Source organism: Leuresthes tenuis, unplaced genomic scaffold (genome assembly GCF_036924035.1).
Source record: "Leuresthes tenuis unplaced genomic scaffold, fLeuTen1.0.hap1 SCAF_12, whole genome shotgun sequence".
In the NCBI taxonomy this organism is placed as follows: Eukaryota; Metazoa; Chordata; class Actinopteri; order Atheriniformes; family Atherinopsidae; genus Leuresthes; species Leuresthes tenuis.
The window spans coordinates 1,705,001-1,731,531 of record NW_027325366.1 but is presented as its reverse complement, the minus strand read 5'-3'; the positions used below and the strand labels follow the sequence as shown (position 1 = coordinate 1,731,531).

General features: G+C 49.3%; 1 protein-coding gene across 1 annotated transcript in view; it reads right to left on the bottom strand.

Annotated features, from left to right (window-relative positions):
- Nucleotides 1–26,531, bottom strand: part of clasp1a (cytoplasmic linker associated protein 1a) — a 73,283-nt gene that overhangs the window by 33,359 nt on the left and 13,393 nt on the right. The window contains exons 3-19 of the mRNA XM_072397815.1: nucleotides 19,988–20,066; nucleotides 19,542–19,645; nucleotides 19,144–19,235; nucleotides 18,847–18,922; nucleotides 18,231–18,328; nucleotides 17,217–17,287; nucleotides 6,015–6,155; nucleotides 5,830–5,903; nucleotides 5,291–5,383; nucleotides 5,062–5,207; nucleotides 3,277–3,412; nucleotides 3,017–3,087; nucleotides 2,606–2,665; nucleotides 2,147–2,224; nucleotides 1,888–2,055; nucleotides 1,164–1,210; nucleotides 476–646 (exon numbers count right to left, since the gene is read on the bottom strand). Coding sequence (XP_072253916.1) covers nucleotides 476–646; nucleotides 1,164–1,210; nucleotides 1,888–2,055; nucleotides 2,147–2,224; nucleotides 2,606–2,665; nucleotides 3,017–3,087; nucleotides 3,277–3,412; nucleotides 5,062–5,207; nucleotides 5,291–5,383; nucleotides 5,830–5,903; nucleotides 6,015–6,155; nucleotides 17,217–17,287; nucleotides 18,231–18,328; nucleotides 18,847–18,922; nucleotides 19,144–19,235; nucleotides 19,542–19,645; nucleotides 19,988–20,066 — 1,705 coding nt within the window. The remainder of the gene's footprint in view (nucleotides 1–475; nucleotides 647–1,163; nucleotides 1,211–1,887; nucleotides 2,056–2,146; nucleotides 2,225–2,605; nucleotides 2,666–3,016; nucleotides 3,088–3,276; nucleotides 3,413–5,061; nucleotides 5,208–5,290; nucleotides 5,384–5,829; nucleotides 5,904–6,014; nucleotides 6,156–17,216; nucleotides 17,288–18,230; nucleotides 18,329–18,846; nucleotides 18,923–19,143; nucleotides 19,236–19,541; nucleotides 19,646–19,987; nucleotides 20,067–26,531) is intronic.

Genomic DNA, 26,531 nt, shown 5'->3' with positions numbered 1-26,531 from the left:
AATGGTTCTTATCAATCCAACAGTTCATTTGAGGTTTCTAAATAAACCAAAAATGATTAGCTTAAAATGGAGACCAAAACTTTTGAGGAAGTATCGTGGCTTTCATCACTCCAAGAGGTCACTCAGCCTCATCAAGTTCATTTGTCAAACGTCTTAATGCAGTTTCTGTTGACAGAGCAGTCTAATGTGTCATTAATAATCCAAGTCAGGTCCATAAAAGCCAGTGGTTACAGGAGAAAATGTTGTCATTTTTCACGTTGATACGAATAACCGCTTCAGTGAGCTGCTGGGAAAGTTTTTCTAAAAGACAACCAGTCTTATCTCAGCAAATCTCCATCAGATCTGACTCTTTGGGAGTGAGGAAAACTCTGGTTGGCCATGATTCATTCTCACTGCATGATAAAAAGTGACCTGCTCACCAAGCGGGTTTATTTTCTGCCCAAATCAGACTAAAGGGAGAGGACTGAAGGGTTACCTAATGAGGCGTATGATCCTGGAGGGAGGGCGGCCGCAGAACTGAACGGTGAAGACGCAGGAACAGTGGACAGACGGGACTTGGCGCTGGAGGCTGCGTTCACGTCAATGTCACTGCGGGAACGCTGGAGGGAGCCCGATGATGTGGGTGCCCTGTGGCTCACGAGCTTACCTGAAGCAGAGCACAGACCAGATGCCAATCATCACTTTTTTTAAATGCACTTGGAGTGAATGAACTGCAGCTGTGGAACAGAAACTGTGATGAACAAACACATAACTGCATGGAAAGTAGCCATTAAAGGCCGAATAACAAGAAAAAGCATCAAATATCTTGGGTTCATGATAACGTAATAAAAGACTCATTTTTCAATCCCATCCCAACCTTTTCTCATTTGTGGCTGCAGCAGTCCTTTCAGTCATCTGTTTCCTGCAGTAATATCTCTTTCCTAACGTTTCCTAAGACAGCTTTCCCAACACAGACCCATCTCATCTGATTATTTATGATATCATCTCATCTTATCCTCTGAGATAAAGGCTAACAGAGCTGGGGACAGACAGGTGAACAAGGCCAGGCTCAAACGAGCATTAGCAGGTGGGATGAATCTGGAACTCCACCTGCAGCTACAAAACTCACAACTTTATATCATTTATTAAGTAGAAAGAGTAGAATTAAGTAGAAAGAGACTTACCCCTGGTAATGCCCCCTCCAATAACACTCTTCACAGACAAAGGCCGGCTGGAAAAAGAGAGGACAGCACTGAACATACCTCATGAACATGGGATGCCTTTGTCATGCATTACCTGCTCTGGCTTCATAACAAAAAGAACATTACATCGTGCTCCTTTACACAGCTACTGTAGAAACGAAGCCTTTTCCACATAAAACCATTAGAATCTGACTGAGACACATCCATCCCTTTTCCACACCCACTTAATCCAATTTAGGGCCACACAGACACAAACAAAATGCTCAGGTTTGAGTTACCCGAACATGGGAGGAAGCCAGAGAGAAGAGAAGCCACACATGCACAGGGAGAACCGGCCGGGATTCAAACCAGGAACCCTCCTGTGTGCTGTGAGGCAGCAGTGCTCAACACCGCACCACCCTTCAGTGCTTCCAGTAAAAAAGAAATCAATAAGGACTCTGAAATAAGGATGAACTCACGCCCCGAAACACAAACTGATGACCGCAGCAGCTGGAGTCATGAGGTCAGCCGCCAACAGCGTCCAAAAGCAATCTGCAGCATGGGGCTGAAGTGCACGTGTGTGCACGTGCCTGTGGCTATGTTTGAGATTACTAACCTGTCTGACATTTTCTTCCAATACTTTTAGAATCTTATGCAATAAATCACACATCAATCAGTTGGATGAAATGCACAAAAAGCCACAGAAGAAGAGTTTCCCGGTTCTTACTTTAGACTCTCCTGGGAGGATGAAGAGGAGCGGTCAGACTGGGGCAGAGACACAATGCTGTCAGAGCTCTTCAGGTGAGACTGGAGGGCCTTCTGGTAGGTGGACTCCAGTGCCTGGAACAGATGCTCAGCCTCCCGGCTGTAGTGGCCATGGAAACCCCAGTAGCACCTAGAGGCCGTGACAGGAAAAGCAGACGTATGAAGAAACCACCCCGAGTTACGTGAGATGAAGATTCCATGAAGCTTTGAACAACACTTACTTTCTTGCAATGGATCTAGCTTCAGAGTCTGCATCATGAATACCTTTCTTGATGGTCTCTGTCAGGACAGCCACATGCCTGGGATAGTAGGGAAACATGGTGAGCAGGACCCAAAGTTCAGATTAAAGCCGGCAGTACTTCTGTAATTCTGTCTTTTCCTCTCAAGTTTTATTCCCTCAGTGATCCACAGGGAATGTGGCCGCACTCCGGTTTGTCCTACGCTTTTTAAAGTCTCCGCTGCTGTTGTCATGGTTACAGGGATGGGAAGTCCCCTTATCACAGCGAGTCTTATTGATGAAGGCTCTCGCAGGACTCATCAGTTTAATGGGCCGAGCCAAAGCTTAGCTAGCTCAAACGTTCGAGAGCTCAAATGTCACGATGGGAGGAGCAGAAGATGTCTGCATCATCTTAATATGGGCACACACTCTAAATCTGTGCTGTGGCAGAAGCAGAGCTTACCTTTCCAGTGTATTTGTGTGCCACTCCTGCAACATGAGATCAAGGAACTCATAACAGCGCCTGGAAGAGAGAGGAAGAGCACATCGGCATCATTTCAGAATGAGCTCGAGCACACAGTGTGAAGCACGCTTTGTTTTAAAAGAGCCTCCATTCAAAGCTGTTATTTCAGTTAGAAAGCAGCCTGAATGGTTCTCCTTTAGTCACTTTTCCTGCTGCTGGTGTCGTTGCCCAGGCAAAGTGGAGTTTTCCTTTTGAATGAAACAATAATCCTTCTCATGGATGAGGCACTCCACACATAAACTGCCTGAATCACTACACAGTCTCACCTACTGCAGGCCTGTGCCAGCTGTGCCAGCTGTTAGGCTGACCAGCCCTCCCTGTTTTAATCTCATGGTTATAAGGCGCCCTTACCTTCTGACTGCAACTGATTTGGAGGTGCAGTTACTCGTGATGATAGGGATGAGCCGTGGGTAGTGTGTGTGCTGGAAGAGAAAGTCAAAAACATGCGGCTCCTTATTTCTTCTGTGGCTCACTTTCATCATATGGCCTTTTTAACAGTCTTATCCTGATGATATGCCTGTAAAGCACTTTGTAAAAGGCTCTATGAACTAAAGCATCACGTGGCAGTGTACATGAAACCAGTGCTAATCGATCATCCTGAGACGTCTCACCCTGAGGATGAGGCGTATCGCAGCCACCCCGGACGTGGCCATGACTTTGGCACTGTTGGGCACTAGATTCAGCAGAATGGGCATGACACTCTCCGCTCCGTGGTCGAACTTGTTCCCCAACAGTGATGACATGTGTCTAGGAGATAGAAAGAGAGAATGACATGAGGTGGTGTCCCCTGTGTAAAACATACAGCTCCACTAGCAGTCAATGCCATCATGTTTAAAGGCTAAATCCACTTTCTGCATCTAAAAGCTGATAAAAAGGAGAAGTTAGGGCAGGAAGACAGAAGTTGGGTGGTTTTCTAACCACAGGCTCCCTGAGACATCAGCTGCTCAGTTTGAATGGTAAAGACTGGCATCATATCAGCTTACAGGTGGCACACTGCGCACCAGTTTGAGTGAGCCACAACTAATCAGCTCAATGCTCTGCTAGTTAAACCTCATCCTGGCGGATGTGTGCATCTTTTAGCACATTTACCTCTGGTCTGTAACGTTAGCTCTGCACTGAACAGCGAGCTGTGATGATGACATTAAGGCTGCCAGGCAGCTTAAATGTAGTCATCAACTTCCTGCTCTTTGAATGTATCTCTGCTCTGTTCCACCTCATCAGGGCTGGATTAGAGTTTGGATGACAAATGTTTTTATGTGGAGAGCTTGTTTCATACCCCAGTAAGACTGATTTCCATTAGCTGTGCTTTCCACAGCACAACTTAATCAGTTACAGATCAAAGTTAATGTCACTGCTGTCAATAAAAGCCATCAGAGACATTTCTGATGGATCGTCGAGTCCTGAATAACTCCCAGCATCAGTGGAGCATGATTACCATGGGTTGGGTTCTCAGCTCTCTGTGAACACATTAAAAAGTAAATGTTCACACGTGACCGCCGGAGATGTTCAGGATGAGGAGAGGACGCTTTGATTTGGGCTTTTTCTGCAGCTGCTGTTCACAGAACAACATCAGGGCAGCGGGTGCGCTGAAAATGTGGGGGTCCAGCAGTCCAGAGCACACAGGAGGCAGCAGGTGGCACAGAAATGATGATGCTGAGGCATTTACTCTGTTTTCTTCACAACACCTTCAGAACAGCAGGCGAAGCTCCGTATTGTGTCGATATGAGTATCTGCCGGCGTCTGCAGGTGACTGCAAGAGTCAGCCGATGTCTGCCGGCGTCTGCTAGCGCCTGCAGGTGTCTGCCGGCGTCTGCTAGCGCCTGCAGGTGTCTGCCGGCGTCTGCAGGTGTCTGTCGGCGTCTGCTAGCGCCTGCAGGCGTCTGCCGGCGTCTGCTAGCGCCTGCAGGCGTCTGCCGGCGTCTGCTAGCGTCTGCAGGCGTCTGCCGGCGTCTGCTAGCGCCTGCAGGTGTCTGCCGGCGTCTGCTAGCGCCTGCAGGTGTCTGCCGGCGTCTGCTAGCGCCTGCAGGTGTCTGTCGGCGTCTGCTAGCGCCTGCAGGCGTCTGCCGGCGTCTGCTAGCGCCTGCAGGTGTCTGTCGGCGTCTGCTAGCGCCTGCAGGCGTCTGCCGGCGTCTGCTAGCGTCTGCAGGTGTCTGCCGGCGTCTGCTAGCGTCTGCAGGTGTCTGCCGGCGTCTGCTAGCGTCTGCAGGTGTTTGCAGGTATCAGCCGGCGTCTGCAGGTATCTGCAGTATTGGCATTTGTGAATTATTCTATAAATATCTTGTGAAACAAATAATGAATGGAGGTACAGACAGTAGATGCTGTGGATCCTCTCTTTGTTAGTTGAAACTGAAAAAGTCTTTTCACTTACAGGTAAGGAAACTGAAAGCGCAGCTTACCCGAGAGTGATGCAGGCCTCGCGGACCACCTGGGAGCGCAGGTCTTTGGCTGACATCTTGAAAGCAGCCTCCAGAAGGCGCAGCTGCTGAGGGAAGCCTTCATAGTCGGCAGCCCCCGCTAACATGAGTGAACGAACCTTCTTTAGCTGGAAAAGACAGAAGAAAAGAAGAATGAGTCTGTTTTTCAGTTCATGCTCTTGAGCACCTTGTGAGGAGCAGAAAGACTTACCGCCACCACCCGGTGCTCCCAGTCATGCTTGTCATCAGACAACACTTCTCTGGTCTTGGTCAGCTGATCCTCAAACTCTCTGTTGGAATAGATCTGTGAAAGCAGAGATTTAGTTCTGTTGGCCTCATTTCTGCTGGATTTGAACAGCTCTGTGAGGCTGAACACAGTGACCCACTGAGACCAAACAGATAGTGATGTTCAGCTGGTTCCATCACGTTTATGTCTGGTAATTAGGATCGGGATCACCTAAGTCAATAACTGGAGTAATACAGGTTGCCATGGACACCATAAAAAATTTCCTTGGGACCAGAGACACACCGCTGTGCCGCTGCCACAGTTTACCGTGGCTTTGTGGAAGAATTTCAGGAGATAATTGAAAACTTTACGGTTTTACGGTAACAAATCTTACACCAATCCATCCCTTAAGTGTCTAAGTATTTCCTTTAAAAACAACTTTCACATCATGGTGGCGATAAAGAAGTCAGCAGGATTCATCTTCAGAAGACCATGACATGACTTTTCCTAAAACACTAGCGTACCTGGACTGTGGGCACGTCTTCAAAGGCTTTAATGAAATCCTCCTCGTCCACAGCGCCAGCTCCTGCCTCTTTACCTTAGAAAAGGAAAAGAGACACAAGGTCACACAGCAGCAGCTGGTGAAGAAGGAGAGAGAGTCTGAGGTGAACGTGACTGGACAGCATGTGGCGTCTAACCTCTCCCTCACCTGAGGCCTTGGCTGTGGAAGCAGAGCTGGGTCTTCTTACGGAGCTCATCACAGTCCTCCTCCCACCGGTGGGGGCTTTGGACGATGAGGAGGAGGAGGACCTGCCTCCATCCACAGAGTCCTCATCCTCAAAATTCTTATCTGCAGCACAAGAGGAGGAAGAAGAAGAGATGAGGAAGGTGAAGTTTAAATGTGATCCACTATCACCCTGCAGAGATCAATAAGGAGATCCATCACTGCTCTTCTTCTCATCTAACGGACCTGAGCCATCTCTGCTCTGTGTGAACTCAGAGAAAGTGGGACAATGCGATGCAGCCAGGTCCTTTCATTAACCTGCTGTTAGCTGGATGTACATGTATCTCTCATCAGCAAAATCAGAAACCGACATGTAGGACATGAAAAATACCTCCATCACGGGACTCTGCGGATGACAGGAAACTAAAAAGATGGAGAGCGACAGCAACAGGTTGGGAGCAGGGAAGGCAGAGACGACACTAACGACGTTCACAGCAGAGAAAACCACAGAGGAAGAGGAGAGATACAAGCCTTGTTCTTACGAGCACAGATTTTCTTGCACATCAGCTTCCTCAGCATGTCTCGGCTGCATCCCCTAACAAGCACTCTCGCTGAGTGTGTGTGTGAGGAACAGGAGTGTGTGTCACGCTCCTGTCGGTGGTGATGCTATTGGACAGGAGAGGCTCTCATGATGAGAGCAGGGAGGGGTCTGCTGTGAGGTCACCTGCTGTGAGGCTCGCCAAAAACAAAGCGGATGAACAAAGCCACGCCGCTGCTATGTTTAAGGGTGCGTATGACAGAAAGCTGAGAGAAAACACAGCCCTGGCCCACGTTTATCCGAATCTGCTATCCAGCCTCCTTGCTCTGCAGCTCCACCTAACCTCAGCTTCAGATGATGCTGCATTCACTGCAGCTTGGAGGCTTTTTGCTTTGATACTGAGATCTCACACAGATCTCATTCTCCATCAGTCGGACCCTCTTCCCAGCCCAAAACCCCTCGTATCATTGTGTCAGTGTTTCATTTGTCTGGCTCCTCCTTTTCCAGATGAACCCCCATCATGCTGCTGTAAAAGTATTCATACTGATGAGCTCTTCAGTCTGTAATGATGCATGAGAGACTTCTTCATGATGCTACGGAGGTGGAAACTATGAAAAGGAGCTGCTGCTGCAGCTTTTCTGTTTCATTTTCATTAAAGCAGGTTTCATTAAGATGTCATCTTGTGAAAAAAGGGCAGAAGAAGTCTCCTTTAATGCCAGCATGATCCAATACTGCAATGCACGATAATATTAGCTCTCATAGAGAGATGTTAAATTACATTTATATCATTTTGTTATTTTCTGAGATTCCAATTAACATTAATAAGAAACTTTTGGGTCTTTTGGAAAACAGTTCTAGTCAAATCAAGGAAGAAGCAAGCAAACAGTGACGTCAAATGACCAAACTGGGGTCCAAAGTGCAACTGGCACAGTGTTGGACTCGTCTTAAAGTAGCATTTTAATGCTGGTAAGACGAAGCTTCTGTAGTTCAGCCAAATGAATGCTGAATGGACAAAATAACACATTTATTCCAGAGAAATAAAGGTGCTGCGCTTCTTCTGGAAAGTCTTAAAAGCTTGTGGAGAAGCTGTTTACCAGATCAAGAGGATGCGACTGTAAAAAAAAAGAGAAACTATTCTGGATGCACAGCAGGAGTCAGCTGAGCTGTGCTTGCTGCAGGTAAACTGCACTCAGACACATGACAGCGGCGCACAGTATGGCCACCTCATCATAAACAGAGAGCACGGTGTCCTGCCACTCCAAGAAAAGCCCCCACCATCACTTCCAGAGCTGCTGCTGTCACCAGCGCTGACACAAATGCCAACTTCATTTATCTCTGTGTCAGGGCAGCAATTAGAGCCGCAAGCAATATCAGATCAGCGACTCACATGCACACACTCACACGAAGGAACGCAGACAAAAGACGGACACCCTGGACTGTCTGCTGCAGGCTGAGGGCAGAGTGAGGGCTGACAGCAGCAGTGATCCACCAGGCCTACGTCTGTCTGAGAGGGTCTGAAGACCGGCTTAAATCCATCTTTTAAATGAGAATATACCACAGCTTACAGGCACCAGGATGTGCAGCGGTCGGACCCAAACGCTGACCACACCCATGCTCAACTGCAGGGGCCTCTGACACCACAACAGTACCAGGAAACACAGCATGGAATAAAGAGAGAGTACCGCTGCTGACGACCTCCTCTGAGGCAGAGAAGAACCCAAACTTCCTGGAAGATCTCCTATATATTCCCTGAATGGAACAGAGCAGTTCAAACAACAGAGCAACCTCTGCTCCCATCCAGACGACGTCTTCTTCAGGGAAGGCCTTGCATATTTCAGCAGGACAGAGTTAAACCACTTCCTGCATCTGTTCCAGTAGCAGAAGAGTCCGGCTGCTGCACTGAGCTGCCTGCAGTCCAGACCTGACAACATGAAGACCCAGGAATCCTACATCAGACAGGAAGGGGACAGCATTCCTCTCCCAGAGGTCCAGCAGCTGCTCTCCTCAGGTCCAGATGTTTCCAGATGTTGTTAAAAGAAGAGGGGGTGCTGCACAGTGGGAAACATGGAGCTGTCCCAGCATTTAGAGACTTGTTGCTGCCGTCACATTCAATGTTTTCTATGTTCTGTTGTGAATGAAATTCTGTTTTTTCAGATGTTAATCATGTATTAGTCTTTACTTGTAAATGTAAAAGACTTTTTTTCTTTCACAAGGCAACTGGGACTAAGCTGTGACCTCATGAGTACTGCCTCCTTGGTGCAATATCATGACAGTGAATGTCTGGAGCAGTAAAGGGAAAATCAGTCACATGCACATGAAGTTTCAAGTGAACAGAAAATGGGTTTGATATGAAAAACCAGGTCAATGTAAAAATAGCATAATTAAACAACAGAGAAGGTAAGTGACTCAGCAATAATGGATGCATTACCTTTTTTGTTCACTAGATGGAGGCAGATACCCGGTGGCAGCAGACACTAGGTGGCAGCAGACACCAGGTGGCAGCAGACACCCGGTGGCAGCAGTCACTAGGTGGCAGCAGACACCCGGTGGCAGCAGACACCCGGTGGCAGCAGACACTAGGTGGCAGCAGACACCCGGTGGCGGCAGACACCCGGTGGCGGCAGACACCCGGTGGCAGCAGACACCCGGTGGCAGCAGACACCCGGTGGCAGCAGACACTAGGTGGCAGCAGACACCCGGTGGCAGCAGACACCCGGTGGCAGCAGACACTAGGTGGCAGCAGACACCCGGTGGCAGCAGACACCAGGTGGCAGCAGACACCAGGTGGCAGCAGACACCCGGTGGCAGCAGACACCCGGTGGCAGCAGACACCAGGTGGCAGCAGACACCCGGTGGCAGCAGTCACTAGGTGGCAGCAGACAACCGGTGGCAGCAGTCACCCGGTGGCAGCAGACACCAGCTGGTGGCAGCAGACACCAGGTGGCAGCAGACACCAGGTGGCAGCAGACACCCGGTGGCAGCAGACACCCGGTGGCAGCAGACACCAGGTGGCAGCAGACACCCGGTGGCAGCAGACACCCGGTGGCAGCAGACACCAGGTGGCAGCAGACACCCGGTGGCAGCAGTCACTAGGTGGCAGCAGACAACCGGTGGCAGCAGTCACCCGGTGGCAGCAGACACCAGCTGGTGGCAGCAGACACCAGGTGGCAGCAGACACCAGGTGGCAGCAGACACCCGGTGGCAGCAGACACCAGGTGGCAGCAGACACCCGGTGGCAGCAGACACCCGGTGGCAGCAGACACCCGGTGGCAGCAGACACCAGGTGGCAGCAGACATCCGGTGGCAGCAGACACCCGGTGGCAGCAGACACCCGGTGGCAGCAGACACCAGGTGGCAGCAGACACCCGGTGGCAGCAGACACCAGGTGGCAGCAGACACCAGGTGGCAGCAGACACCCGGTGGCAGCAGACACCCGGTGGCAGCAGACACCAGGTGGCAGCAGACACCCGGTGGCAGCAGACACCAGGTGGCAATAAAGGGGAGGAGCTTACATCGCTGACAGTGGGAGCTGTGGCTGGGATTTCTTTTCTCACTTCTACTGGAGAACATTTAGTTTTTTCAGACAACGGATCTATAAATACCTATTTTCTGCACTTTGGCTTCTTGAGAATGTTAATAATGTCATTTCTTGATAATTACTGACTCCACAGGTTAAAGATAAAGGGCCGTTTTTTAACTGCCTTCAAGTGCTGGACATGCAAAATTCTTCAAAGAATGTTAATTTGTTCAGATGTCTCAGCCAGCACACCAACTGCTCTTCCAAAGCTGGAGCCGATATGCTCTGACATGTTTGTTTTGAAGGCTCAAAGGTCAAAGGTAACATGTCAGCTGTGGTATGAACAATGTGTCTTCATCATGCTTAGAAATGCTCTGGTTTTGCTTGGTTTTGCTTACATGACACCAGACAGAAAAACATGTTTGTCCGACCAAAATCACAAAGAGTCAAGCTTCTCAAGGTTGGATCAGATCATGTGATTTAACTCCTGCATGTTTCCACTCAGAACACCTCAGAAACTGGGACAGAAATCAGCCCATTAAGGCTAGGAGTCGGCTCACTGAAAGCATTTCCAGAGTGTCGCTCTGCTCTAATAAAATCCTGATTTTATAACCCCAGCCTCACCTGACAGAAGCCCCGTTAAACACAGCGTCTGAGCAGTGGACTCGGCTGGACTAACTGGAGTCCCCTCCCTTGTAAGTAAACTGGGACAGAGACTACGGTCCAGGTAAACGTCCCAGTCCAGCCCACATCGGTACCCTGCAGCTGTGGTGTTGACCGCTGGTTTCAGATCACAGGAAACACCAAAAGAACAAGGTGCCAAACTTCCCTTTGAGTGGAGGCAGTATCTTTTGCAGCTAATGGGTCACTGAGTGTTGGGTGTGATGTTATCAAAGCCCACAGACTGAATGGAGTCACACTATTGTTGCCTTGTTCTTCTGGGGATAAGAGGCTGCTTTGTCCCTGTCAGAGTTCATAGTCCAAGTGATGAGGCAGAGCACTGACGTTTCATGCTGTCAGGCTCCCAGCTCAGTCTCTTCCACCCTGAGTCGACTCGTGGAAAATCTAATGAAAGAGCTCAAAAGCCAATGGATGTAGTTGGATCAGACAGAACAATTCTGGACTGGACCTCTTATCGCTTCACCCAAAGCTTTGACTGGAGAAATCAGAGCCTCTACCTGCATTTGGTGCCTCTCCTGCCCTCAGGATGTGACATTTCCCTTCTATCAGGTGATCCGTCACTGAGCAGCAGTGCTGCTGAAAGGCTCCTTTGAATTTTCTGTCTTTGTTGACTCACGTACATTCAAAAGACTGCAATATTCATTCAGACAGGAAAACCACCTCTGCAACGGTCCAGTCAGAGTCCAGACCTCAGCCTGACTGAAATGCTGTGGTGGGACCTTAAGAGAGCTGTGCAGAAACCAAAGCTGCAAACCTCAATGAGCTGAAGCACCACTGGAGAGAAGAGGGCCGAGATTCCTCCAGAACCATGAGAGAGACTGATAACGTCCCACAGGAAACCATCACTGCAGCTCACTGCTGCTGAAGCTGCTGGATCAGGGGTTCACTTAGTTTATCACACAGGAAACCATCACTGCAGCTCACTGCTGCTGAAGCTGCTGCTGAAGCTGCTGGATCAGGGGTTCACTTAGTTTATCACACAGGAAACCATTACTGCAGCTCACTGCTGCTGAAGCTGCTGCTGAAGCTGCTGGATCAGGGGTTCACTTAGTTTATCACACAGGAAACCATCACTGCAGCTCACTGCTGCTGAAGCTGCTGGATCAGGGGTTCACTTAGTTTATCACACAGGAAACCATCACTGCAGCTCACTGCTGCTGAAGCTGCTGGATCAGGGGTTCACTTAGTTTATCACACAGGAAACCATTACTGCAGCTCACTGCTGCTGAAGCTGCTGGATCAGGGGTTCACTTAGTTTTACACTCACTGCAGCTCACTGCTGCTGAAGCTGCTGCTGAAGCTGCTGCTGGATCAGGGGTTCACTTAGTTTATCACACAGGAAACCATTACTGCAGCTCACTGCTGCTGAAGCTGCTGGATCAGGGGTTCACTTAGTTTTACACTCACTGCTGCTAAAGCTGCTGCTGAAGCTGCTGGATCAGGGGTTCACTTAGTTTTACACTCACTGCTGCAAGATCAGAGGTTCACTTAGTTTTACACTCACTGCAGCTCACTGCTGCTGGATCAGGGGTTCACTTAGTTTTACACTCACTGCTGCTGAATATGCTGGATCAGGGGTTCACTTAGTTTTACACTCACTGCTGCTGAAGCTACTGGATCAGGGGTTCACTTAGTTTCTCTCTCACTGCTGCTGAAGCTGCTGGATCATGGGGTTCACTTAGTTTTACACTCACTGCTGCTGAAGCTGCTGGATCAGGGGTTCACTTAGTTTTACACTCACTGCAGCTCACTGCTGCTGGATCAGGGGTTCACTTAGTTTCATCTGAGCTGGACTCACTGAGTTTACCGCCTGCTGAGGAGCAGATGGCCTTTTATAAAGTTCTGATGTGTAAAACCTAATCATAAAAAGGGCGTTTCTTTTTCTCCCAGACATTCAAAATTCATCGTGGAGGTGTCTGATGACTCCAGATTCCTTCTGCAGCATGACAGAGCATGAAGGCCTGGCAGCCCCACCCCACAGAGTGAACATAAGTAAGTGAACACATCAAGCTGAAGCCACAGCTCCACAGAAGCAGTGTTTTAGCTTCTATCTGTCATGAGCATCAAAGCCCATTCAGAAAAACTCTAAAGCATCACTTTATCATGTCTGTTTCCAGATATTCAGTGCAGTGGATAAGCCTGGCCTGGTTCCAGGCAGGGGGGGGGGGGGCAGCAAAGACTCCCTTTGACCCCACAGTCAGAGATGAGAGGCGACTCCCTCATTTGTCTTGGCAGCGAGCGTAAGAAGACAATCCTGTCATTCAGTACGCTGGCCTACTTGTCTCTCATCATTTCTCGCTCCCTTTGTTGAACTAAATGCCCCCCCCCCACACACAGTCCCTGGTCTGTGCGCCGGCTAAATAAAGCCAGAGCAGGGTTCATCTGCAGCCTCCAAGTGGACAGAACACCCTTCTTTACTCATTGTGATGTCCATGTTTGCACAGCCACATCCCACAGAAATACTCTCATCGGAGCCTATTCAGAACACATCACTGGGCCGCAGCGTTGCAGTGAACATGCACAGTGCACGTGCATCACTGCCTCCTGACCAATCAGCGCCCAGGACAACAATATTCATTCAAATCATCAGTGAACCAGAGATTCTTTCCCCTCCAGCAGCAGAGCAAACTCTCAGAAAGGCACATCTGGCTTTTAAAAACGCCTTTAAAACCAAGCTCAACCCAGTGGCCCAGTGCCAGACCCTCTGCATGTTAACATTTTATAGCCTTGATAGAACTAGATTTCCAATAATCCCACAAACTGCCGTAAGGCTGAATGTTTCCTGCATGAGATACGCCATCAAACATCATGTGATCCATCGTTGTGCCTCAATGATCTGACACTGATTAGATCTGCTGTACGTTCACAAAGTTCACCTTCCTGTTCCTTTTGGCATCTTTTGGCAGAGTTTTATGCTTTTCAGAAGCTGCTCCACCTGTTTTACAGGAACGAGCTCATACTGGGGGTCACAGCACCTGAGTGGATCTACCAGGCTGGTCACCAGCGCTGCCGTGCCACTCCTCCAGTATCTGGGTTAAGATCCACCGGGCAGAGCCACAATATGGGATGGAAACCAAAGCACCAAGAGCTGGGCCGAGCCCTCACTCACAGGTACTGGTTCTGTCACAGCGATTAAAGCCCATGTAAGCATCACTGTCAGCTGAAACCATGACAAGCTGCAACTCTCTCTCAGCTCCTGTGCCCAAAAACACAGTGAAACCAAGTATTTACCCTCCAAGAAAAGCAGCAACAGTGCTCAGAGTTGTATAAAAGGACAAATATAGAAGAGCTTTTTCCTCCTCCGCACTGTGAAACAGCCACAGATGCAGTGTGTGTGATGAGCAGAGGGCCTCTTCACCCACTGGTGTTAACCATTTCACAGCTGGAACACCCCCCCACACACAGGGTGTGTCAGAGCAGACACCTGAAGCCCTGACATGAAGCAGACCTGCAGCAGCTCTGCAGAGACGGCAGACTTGCTGTGTCTGCAGCGTTTATGTAACAGCAGAGAGGTGGAATCCAGGACAGCAAAGTAAGCCTGCGCACACACACACACACACACACAAATATGAACAACAAGGCTTGGAAAAACAGCCAATTCCAAATGCTGAGTAGTGCTGAAAGTGGCTGAGTCAGAGTGACCACAACAACCCGCTAACGCTCAGCTTGTTTTGGTGCTTCCAGGCTCAGTGCTTATGAATGCCACCTCTGTTTGAGGCTGCAGTTTGCATTATGCAGCGATGCTATAAATGCTGAATGCTCCATCAGCCACAGAAACCTGACGGCAGGACAGTCCCACTCAGGAAAAGGCAGAGCCAGCTCTGAGTTTAACAGGAGCTGAAGTGGGCAGCTTCCTCCTCTCTGCTGCTGCCAACAGTTAAAGATCTAATGACCATTTCAGTTCTCTCTGCTTTCATTGTACTGCATCCATCTTTCTGTTTCTGTGATAACATATCTGGGCTTCAAGCAATGTGAAACGATGGATAGGTTAAATGATGCCAAAAAACTCACAGCAACACGCACCGCTGACTCTGAAGGTCGAGGCTGCACTTTTGATTTGGGGCTCCAGGCTGGAGCGAAGCATTAGGAGGCGAGTCGGTGCAGGAACACTGATGGAAATGAATGCAGAAAACACACAGGAAGACTTTTCTGGGTCTCTTCAGGAATCTTCAGAAAAAACTGCAGAAAGAAGTGATTTCTGAGGATCGCCACAATACTTCCAGCTGTGTAACATGACTTGAACGGATTGCATAATAAATCCTACTCAGGCTATATGGTGAAGGACAGCCTCATCTCTGGGATGATCGGAGGAAAGCAGGCTGACATCCAGCCAAAACAAAACTCGGTCAGCTGCTGCCTGAGATGAGAAGAGACCACAGAGACCTCTTCCAACAGCTAAGTCACACAGCACGGCGTCACACTGGGCTCTGTACGGCTGTGAGGTGCAGGCATGTGGGCTCTGGCTCTGCTTGCAGTCCTACCTTCTCCAGCTGTCATGCTGCCCTCAGCAGAGGAGTCTCTCTCAGCCACCGTTTACCTCTGCTGCTGCTCCAGAGGCGACTGCTTTGTGCTGCTCTCGCTCCCTCGACTCGCTGCCGTACCTCCCCCCCCCCCCGTCCTCTCTCTGCCTGCGTAGCAGAGCCCTCCTGCCTCTGCTCTCACAGTGAAGACAGACTTCAAAAGCTTCCCAAGAAAAGTCTTTTTTACCATCATATGTGGGATTTCTCATTAAAGTCCTCCTTATTCAACATTATCCCTCCTCCCTCTCTGCCAGCACTGCTCCCCTTTGCACAGAAACTGTGAAACGCAGCTCCAGAGGGACACAGCAGAGATTCCTCTCAGCTCGGAGACAAATGGGTTTCATTTAAGACGACTCGTCAATTTAAGAGCAGCTGCGAAAGGGCGAGGTCGGGCCAAACAGCTGATCGGGATGACACAGCCACCATCTAATCACTGCTAAAATGAGTCCTCGCATGACCTGTCAGTAACTCTGCTCAGGCACTGCCCCCCCCAACCATCAGGACTCATTAAGTTCCATCAAACAAGATCATTTCACAGCTTTCAGGCAACAGACTGTGCCCAGGATTAGATTATTGTGCTCCAAAGCAGGAAAAGATTAGGTCACCTGTTAATTATGCAACTCTCTGGATTTGAGCTGAGGGCCTTTCCTTTGTGCTCACATTAAACCCTTCACAGTAACTCCTCCTTGTATGATTATTACGGCATCGTTTTCACGTACGAGTGTGATAAGATGGCGTCAGACAAAGTGAGTGTCAGAGTCCCGCTGCAGCAGACCCGTCACATGACCTCCTCCATCATGGTCACATGACCTCCTCCATCATGGCCAAAGAGCCCAGGAAAAGGTCATAGGAGGTCATTTCTAACTCAAGCCAAGGACCCTGACTTGCTGGATACTCTGGGGCAACCGGCTGAGGAGGAGTTGGTGAGGGAGGACCGATGAGACGGGTCAGGTGACACCTGCTGAAGAGACTGAGCAGGAAACTGAGCCGGATTTGCATAAAGAATGGTGAGAAAACACAATGCTGACATTCCCAGCAAATGTATCAGTTCTCCTCGACAGACTGAATCCCGTTAATCTCCCCCAGCCGGACCCCAACATCAGGAGAGAGCTGTGTGCCTGACAGCTGGAGCCGTTTGATCAAGACGTCTGCTGTGGCCTCCTATCACAGAGTGACTGGATTCTGCTGCTGTGCAGGTTCACCGGGACGCTGGTCCTCACCGAGCCTGAAGCAGCCGTGCATGTTCCCCTGGGCTCAGCTGTTCTCCCCTAAATGCTTTGTGGTCAGCTGGAATGGAACAGAGTCAGCAGTAAGCATGTCTGAGCGGCTCTGCCTGCACAGAGCTTCCAGCTGCTCCCACTGAAAACATCTGTCTGTGTGCATCTTAGCTGTAGCTGTGCCTCCAGTCTGCTTTCACTCAGTTCTGGAGAAGTCGGTTCTGAAAGCAGCATCTGAAAGCTCCACTGGATCCCCAGCTCCTGTGGTGAAAACTCATCTCCGCTAGCCCCAGGCTCTCCGTCTGGCCTGGCCTGGAACCCCCCCCCCCCCCTTCCCATTGAGCTGACACGCTCGTGTGGCGTGACAGAGAAGAAGAGGAGAGAAAAACTGGCTGAAACACAGTCACCACGTTATGAAACTGGGAGCCTGCATGAAGAAAAACTGCACATGACTCGTGAATTTGACCACAGGACAAACATCTGCCTCGCTGATCCAGACCCACAAACCGTCCAGCACTCAGACCAACGGGCAGAGCCTTGATATGCAGAGAGCATGTGACCCTCTCTGCTCCCACTGACCCGGGGGAGGAAACAAAGTACAACAAGCTTCCAGCACAGATACCAACATGGCTATTAAACTGTGGCTTTACTCTGCTGGAACCAAGAAACATGGGGGGTGAACAAAGAGCCAATAGGATGGTAATGAGCACTCACCTGAGCCAGAGGATGAGATCATGTTTCCAGATCTTTGCACTTCGTCAAACTTGCTGAAGATTACATTTAACCTGGAAAGTGGACAGAGAGCGAGAAAGATAAAAGATGAGCAAAGAAACCAACACATGTGACAACAAATGTGTTGGAAGACTCAAAGGTGGCAGCAGAGAGGGAGGGGTGGCTAAAGAAGCCTCTGAGGGGGTCTGTCCACACCTGGGGAACAGGCCCAGGGGCCCAGGGGCCCAGGGGCCCAGGGTCCGATTCAAACGTGACATTTAAGAACAAAGTTACTGTAAGTAATCCACAGGGATGTGAACTCCTGGATCACTTTTATCTGGTTCAGCTCTCTATAAACTAAAAGCACCACGAGTCTCATCAGAGGCAGCCTCCTTCCATCTATCAATCCGCCGTTTCCTGACAGCATCCGAACCCCACAGTCTTAAGGCTGGAAACTAAGAGAACTGCTTGATAATTAACTCAAAACCACAGAAGGGAAATGAGGTGGGGGGGGTTTTAGAAGTTCAGTTCAGGCCTAACAGCCTAAATATGAAATGATGGCACCTTCTTACGGAGCCTGTCCAGAAGCCGATTACAGCAGCTGACTGTTAATAGGCTCTTACACAAAGCCAGAGGTTTCAGAACAATAGCCCGGAAACCAGCGAGAGCGCCTCCAGCTGTGGCTTACAGCCTATCAGCTCAACCTGCACCTGGACCAGTGCCGTGTCAGAGATTACCGCGTGGCTAAAGCTGGCCCATTAACAGGAACGGTTAGAAGAAACCCTGCTCAGACCAAACATGAGTTTACACCGCCCTCATTTTCATAATCCTTTACAAATAAAGTCAAAGCCTTCCGGCAGGGCTTTGTGTTCGAGCTGCAGTATCTAAAGAGTCCACAAGGGGGCGGTCCCACCTCTTCTGTTTGAACATGCGGGGTCAGCCTCATCACATGTGAACGGGTGTGAGAGTGTGAGGAAGAGGAGGAAGAGAGAGGATGAAGAGGAGGTGGGGCTTTACCGTGACTGTGGAAGGCCTTTCTTGCTGAGGTCCAGCCTCACCCTCTCCCCCACGTGTCTGTAGATCTCCACCAAGCAGCTCATAGCCCCGTCTCGTACCTGATGACCACAGGACAGAATCATTTTGATGTTATCGCTCTGGGAATCTTTTCCTGACGCATTTCTGCGTTACGTTGGTCCATTTGCACCAGACTCTGGGTCTGAACCGCTCGTCTTCCTACAGCAGAGGTGCATTACTGAATCCTGCCACTAGAGGGAGGGCCATGGATGGAGTGACACTCTTTCTGTCTGAGCATCGCCTCTTCCCCTCATGAAACACATTAGGAAACTAAAGGTTTTCTGATGATGTCCAACACAGAAACCTGCCTATCGGCTGCTTATTTCAGGCCACCAACAGTAAAAAACTGGTCTGCATCTGAGAAGCTGCAACAAATCAGAGTTTGGAACATTTATTACTAACTAATTATTACACAATTCAGTTTTGAACTCATAATAATGCAAATCAGAGTGATTTTACTCCCCAAAACGGTCATGTATGACCTGAAAATGTTCTTCTAAAGCCTTTAAACGTGACGTACATTCACTGTGTTCCTCACAACAAGCATGGCTGGGGTTACCTGACTGGTGGGGTCCCCCAGGAGGTTACATATGTGAGGGACGATTTTGCTTAAGGTCAGGCCCTGGGCTCCGTATCTGAAAGAAGAAATGAGACAAAAACTGAGCCGAATTAACAGCTGAACTGCAGGAGACATACATGGTTCAAATGTCTGCCTTTTAGATCCACAAACAGTGGATTAAACACAGGTTGTTGTGTTCAACGTTAGAGGAAGCAGGAAAATTATAGAGCAGAAAGAAGCAAACACACGCAGATATAGATCTACTTCTGCTCAACACAAGTGAAATCATTAGCTCACGTGCTCAGCGTGGAGATGAGACAAAGGCACACTCCCTCTCTGGTCCTGTTGTTTTTATGTTTGAAACCTCCCAGCATCCTGTCCCAGACGTACTGCAACAACACACAGAAGGAAGCACAACCATCAGGCCTGTCCTGGACAGTCAAAGGTGGTAAGAGATGATTCAGTGCTTTACTTAAGCAGCCTTACAGCTGCACTCACTGCTCTGAACATTACATTTTGATACTACAGCAGCAGGCCCTGCACACACAGCTAAGGAAGCTGAGGATCAGCCAGATACCAGGCTGATGGGGCCCGATGGCATCCGTTTGCTCAGGAAAGCAGAAACACACAAACTGAAACTATCAGCAGCAAACCCATCCTTAAAGTCCTTCCCTCATGGAAGTGCATGCAGGTACCTGTGGAGAGGCAGCTTGTTCCATGATCTTGAGCAGCAGCATTTGGTCTTGGTCTCGTACTTGGTCTTTGGAATCTCCCAATCGATCAATAAGGCTGGGCAGAACTGAGAGGAAAAGAAGTGTTTCTTAAAACCAGCTGGCGGACATCACAGGTACCGTTTGGTACAGGCAGCAGAGGACAGGGCGAGCATGAGAGTGAGGCCCAAGTCTTTTTCACACCGTGAACATGAGAGCAGAACAGCTGAGATCACCCAGACAGGGTGGGACTGGGCTGTGGGTGGGCATTAAAAAGCAGCCTCAGCACAAGTGTTCACATATTCACACTGAGAAGAAGACCGTCTGAAGCCAGGGGCCGACCCGCTGTCCAACCAGTCACAGAGATGGATAATAACAGGGAACTACGGAGCCCACAGATGTTCACATTTACCCTCACAACAAAGTCTTACCTGTTCCCACATGAGCCCGAAATCTCTCCTGTAACCTCGTCACTAAGGCAGAGAGGAGGTCCAAGCCCAGCAGAGCCACCTGGAGGAGACACCACAGACATGTCAACACACACGTGTTTTATCATGGCTTCAGTGAAAAGTGCCCAGCAGAGGGCAGCACCCCAGCCACCCCAAGCATTTGAACCTTCTGCTGTGTTAAAAAAGGACATCGGTCTCTTTCAGCATCATTAAAGACAGCCCTCCCCTTACAGACAGTCAGGTCCTGGGATGGGCTGCTCCATGGAAACCCCACCAGCAGCGGCACCTGGACACTTGAGCCCCTCGTCCCACTGTGGGAACTGGTGGTGTCCCAGCAGACAGAAGGCCTGGGATCCACAGACCAGTCCCTCTGCTGTCTGCTACAGAGAAAGACTGACGACAAGAGGCATCCAAACCAACACCAGAACACTCTTCCTCGCACCGTCTTTTGAATTCTGGGAAATGAAGTCAAAAAGACCATTTGAACAACTATAATGTGATGACCAGCAGGAACCATTCTCATTTACCCCCCCCCCCCCAGCCAAATCAGGGTCAATAAAGTATTCATCAGTTCAGCTTCTGACCCAGGATCTTACTCTGTCGGTTCCTCAGAGCTTCAGGGAGGCCAACTGGACGACTTCTTCTTGGTCCCTGAAGACATTTCACCTTCTGGAGTTCAATTCAATTCAGTTTTATTTATAAAGCGCCAAATCACTCCCAATGCACCCCGTGATACCGTCCATCGGCAACCTTAGAGGCGTGAACATGGTGGTTCTGTCTCCTGACTGCACAGGGCACACAGATCCAGAACAGCTCCTGCAGGTACCTGCAGAGGCGCTACTTTTCTTTGTCCTGCCTGAACGTGCAGCTTCTCTGCCCTCTGTAGCCCTGCTGCCTTCTCACCCTGGATGTCTGGCATCAGGGTTAGGGTTAGGCCTCTGATCGAGCTCACACACAAACCCACATCACAGCTCATTCACGTGCAGACGTGCGTGTGCTCATCCAGAGACCTGCTGGAAAAACCCAGCTGACCACAGACCGCTCCTCCATCTGCCTCTGATGAGAAGGAGCCTCTGAATTAAACCATGGAGGGATTTTCAGTGGAAGCACCACACACAGAGTTATTCACAGACTGACTCATGCACACACACACAGATAGACAGACATGTGTGGCCATGTTTGCAGTTCTGTGCTGTGAGTCAACACAACAGCTGGGTATGCAGTCCTTTTCACTGGGCTGAATCAGTGCACACACACACACACACACACACACACACACACACACACACACACACACACACACACACACACACACACACACACACACACACACACACACACACACACACACACACACACACACACACACACACACACACACACACACACACACACACACACACACACACACACACACACACACACACACACACACACACACACACACACACACACACACACACACACACACACACACACACACACACACACACACACACACACACACACACACACACACACACACACACACACACACACACACACACACACACACACACACACACACTGATGAAACTTTCCACAAAACAACCGAATCATTTAAAGAGCAAACTGTGTTCACGAGCCCAAACTGAGCCCAAACTGAGCCCAAACTGAGCCCAAACTGAGCCCAAACTGAGCCCAAACTGAGCCCAAACTGAGCCCAAACTGAGCCCAAACTGAGCCCAAACTGAGCCCAAACTGAGCCCAAACTGAGCCCAAACTGAGCCCAAACAGAGCCCAAACAGAGCCCAAACAGAGCCCAAACAGAGCCCAAACAGAGCCCAAACTGAGCCCCGACACTGCAGAGCAGCACCAGCAGCAGCAGCACAGAGCGCAGCAGTCTGTCTGCAGCAGGGTTAAAGCTAACCGGAGCTCAGCTTCAGTCACAGCTCCCACACACCTTTAATTAGGGAGAGAAGCCAGAACTTTTCCAGAGGAAAATCCGTCTCTGACAGTAACCGTTAAACATGAAATACAGAAAACACAGGAGATCAGTTTCAGAGTCTGATAATTTCACTCTTATTCATTTACCAAACCACACAAACACACGATGAAGGCAGATCAATGTCACTGTGTGTTCTGGTCAAAGCCTCCACAGATACTACAACAAGGGTGACGGTGTAATGGAGCTGAGTCTGGTAAAGTTTATTCTGAACAAAAGCAAACTGCACATAGAAATACTGCTGTCAAATGAATACATATAGAGATGGATTCAGCTGTGGAGCACTCTGCATCCAACAGGATGTAGCAGACCCTTCCACACAGCATCTGAGCAGCACAAAGGGCTCCACCTGACTGGAAGAAAGCTTCACCTGCCCTGTCAGAACGCCGAGGATCAGGTGACAAAACGCCGAGGATCATGCACGCACGCTTCAAAACAAAATGTAAAGGAGAGAGAGTAAAGGTATGCTGTTCAGAGGAAGCCTAACCCTAACTTACTTTGACTTTACAGAACAGGTTTACATGCAAGGCACTTTTATTCATACACAAGGCAATTCAATGTGCTTTACAAGAGAAATACATTAAAGGAACCACAGATCATTCAAAACAACAGCTAAAAGCAAGAAAAACAGTGCAGAAAATGCATTTAAAAAGCAAACATGAAGCAAAAGCAACAGCAGACAAATATGAAAACAATAGCTGCAGATTATCCGACAATATCTGGTTCACTGGTAAGCTGCAGTAAATAGTCATGTTTTAAGCCCTGATTTAAAGGAGCTGACAGGCAGTTACATGCATTAGCTGCACAACATCTGCTCATCAACCAATATCCTCCCGTAGATACACACAGGTGGAAAAGGTGGGAGATTCAACCCCCACCTAACAAAGGCAGGTTGAGCCATTTAAAAACTACCCTCTGTACCTGGGAGCAGCAGTGAAATCCCTCCCTCCGGAGGTGAAGCTTCGGCGCGACGTGCTGCAGTGAAAACACTGAAATGGGAGCATCCTCCTGCAGGCATGCTGCCACCGATACAAACACGTCCCGATTTAAGAGGGAGCAGCAACTAATTACAGGGCAACGGCAGAAGTGTCCAAGTCGTAGGCCTCCGTAAGGCTTCAGGTCCGTTGCTGCACGCTCACAGGTGTGAGGAAACTTACTGGAAGCATGGAGCAGCAGTTCCACAGCGTTTACGGCTGTAATGATGGGTTCGCTCCGTTTAGCCCCAACATAAACCCTGCATTTGTCTCAAAGGACTGTGCAGCCTTAAATTCACGTCCAGCAGCAACTGTTCAACTGCTGCTTTGCAGCTAATGAGGCACAGCAGGCCTGCAGAGCTTTCCGAGGTTGGGGCTACTTCTTCCTCTCTCAAAAGACTTAAAGTGGCCTCTGCTCTGCTACTTTACCATATTATCTTCTAATCTTTTACAATTGTTTCACCAAATGCTCTTCATGCACGTTGCACACCACAGGACTCCACTTGCATTCATATTTTCCCATTTGGCCCCACGTTGCCTGTGATGCGTGCATCAGTGTGTGGCAAAGAGAAAGGAATATGAAGTGCAGGTGTGTGAGTGTGAAAGAGCTTCGACTGGACACCTGCAGCAGTGAACGTGCCCTCCGTGTACAGATGAAGGGCCCAGGATGAGCGGGCCACTCTTCCAGGGCCAAACACTTACATGCAGTGATGATCATAAGCCAGAGAGACCAGCTGGGCAGAGATCATGTGACTGAATTCTCCATGTTTCCATCCACACTGCCGCGAGCCTCGTTTCATTTGTCCATCATCATCTGAACAGCCACAGGCTCAGAGTCCCACTGCCTCCACCTGAGGACTGACAGACCTCCTGAACACATATCAGAACTTTTATCAGGGAAATACTGCGCTGACAAAGCTGTGAAACTGTCCAAACACTCAGAGTTCATCCTGATGTATGAGCAGCTGTGTGGAAAGTCACTCAGAGGCCATAACAATGTCTCAGAGCGGGTAAAGCAAACACCACCGACACACCAGCAGCCCTAGGATCAGCTGCGTCTGATAACACAGGCAAACAAATGCCACAGCCAAGCACACGCTGTGCTATTTGACTGCAGATCGGCTGGGTCCAACCCAGGCTGACGTAATAACTGCCTGAGAACAGACACCACACAAAGCATCCCTGGCAGAGGGATGGAGAGAACCAGCTAAACAAGTGACACGAATCATTTCACAGTTGTTCTGTGGGTGAACTGATCCTGCACAGCCTTTCTGTCATTTAAAGAACAAAGTGTATACCGTAGAGTACAGAAGTCCCACACTGCTTCAATAATGTTGAGGTCCAGGATCTGGGGAGGATTCATCCCTCCATAAGACCTGTTGCCACTGATTTTCAGTCCACTTCTTGTGTCATTTGGCACAGCTCAGCCTTTTCTACCTGTTTCCCTTCCTTAAGAACGGCTTCTTGACAGCCAGCCTTCCATGGAGACCATTTCTGATGAGGCTTGGGCCAACAGTAGATGGATCAGCTGAAGGTCCAGATGCATCTCTCAGGTCCTGTCAGGTCACAGCTGGATTTTTTCCTCTTTCTTAAGGACATCACTTTCAGATCCTGTTCATCTGCTGGAGATAGTTTTTTAGGCCTGACACTTCTTCTTTTGTCCTCCACTTGTCCAGTTTCCTCAAATGTTTTAAGGACACACTGCACACCATGCTGAGATATGCCAAGTTTTCAGCTAATAGCTCTTTGGGAATCACCTTGTTGCTGCAGAAATCCTATTTTCTGTCTGTCAACCTCAGTCAAGTAAAGCTCTAATATTCCAAATGACTTTGAAGGTGTGCATGAACATAACATTTCATTAAACAGGGAACCAAGGCAAACCTTTGCACGAGCTTGTCCCATCTTGGTTGACATTAATGTTTATGAGAGAGAGCCTCTGCTCCTCACCACGCTCACATGGATCAAGCAGGAAGCTGGAAGGAAAAGGTTTTGTGGAGAGATGACTTAAATGAGCAGCGTGAAGACAACGCTTCCAGCATAAGAAGCGTCTGTGACACATGGTGGTGTCCGGGTTTAGGCTGCATCTGAGCTCTGAGAGCTTCCCATTGTATTCTGAATGAAAGCAGCAAATTCTGCAGGAAAATGTAGGATCGTGTTCATAAAATTAATCCCAAGACACAGAACAAACAGCAAGAAAACACCGGTGAGTCAGAGTCCGACTATGGGCCGGTAGAGTTTCTGAGAAAGGACCTGAAGGGGACCCAGATGTGAGGGGACCCAGAGCAGAAACTCTGGCTCTCGGTGGGATAACATTCCTCCACGCTGGTTTGCAGGATCAATGATAGACCAACTGGGAACATTTAGTTGCAGTTATGGCTGCACAATGGGGTTATAGAAGCCCAGCAGAGGTCATCTCAGGGCAGCTGTGGCCTTCGAGCTGCACTAAGAAACCACAGAGAGAAAATACTCTGATCATAGCTGAACATGTGGGCTCCACTCTTCTTTTTAAAGCATCCAGCGTTTTCTTCCTCAGACAAACAGCAGGAAATGTCTGCTTCCGTCTTGGTCCCACCGTGCATCTGACTCCTCAGTGTCCCGAAGGGGGAGATGTCAGCAGGCAACCACGGGACAGGCAGTGACGCGAGCCGAGGTGCTCGTGAGTCCTGTTGGCCACGGGCAGAAGACTAAAAACAGACGCAACAAACCAGGCAACACCTGAACGCACCACCAATATTCTGTGGTGGGCCCAGCAAACACATTTTCCTGCCACACGCATAAACCAACAGTTAAACACACTTTGAAAGGCAGCGACCCGCTGACTCAGCAACACGGTGACCTGCTTTCACTCACCAGCACAGAGGAGGGGGGCACAAATCAAACATGGACCACTTAGCATCCTTTACACGTGCATGAGGTCACCAGGTACTGTGCACGTGGGTTCTGTTGGGGACCGAGTCAGTGGCAGAAATATACCATTTAACTTCCAAAAGGGGTCTTCAAACATAGAAAAGTGACATCACTTTGGAAGTTAGAATAAGAACTTGGTTGATTTCAAGTTGCCCGTCGTGGAGATGAGGAAGCACCATCTTTCCTGGCCTGCTCCAACCCTGGATAACCTTTAAAATCAGATGTTTGATTGTTTTGTCTCCCGTCTTTTTCTCTTTGAACAGTTTGGATGTAAAATCAAACATTTGTTTGCGGTGACGGGACAAAGGTGCCTCCTCCCTGTTGAATGGGGGGCTGTCAGTAGACAGATAGGGTGTAAATACTCAATTACCATCATGAACATCTGCTTTTCCACGTCCTGTTGGACTGGCTGACAGTTCACAGATGTGGTTACCATGGTATTGGGTTGGGTGCATTTCCATTCAGACGTCTGCACCCACGTGCACAATGCACATGCACGTGAGACAGATGTGCTCCTCAGGCTCGTTCTCTGGGTGGATTTAGTCTCTCATAGTGACGTGCACATGCTCTGCATGTTAAAAACAACTGTGGCGTTTTAACCAGCTGAAGTTCCCTGAAGTTGACTCCACCACACTTGAGCTCATTTTTGAGATAGTGTCGT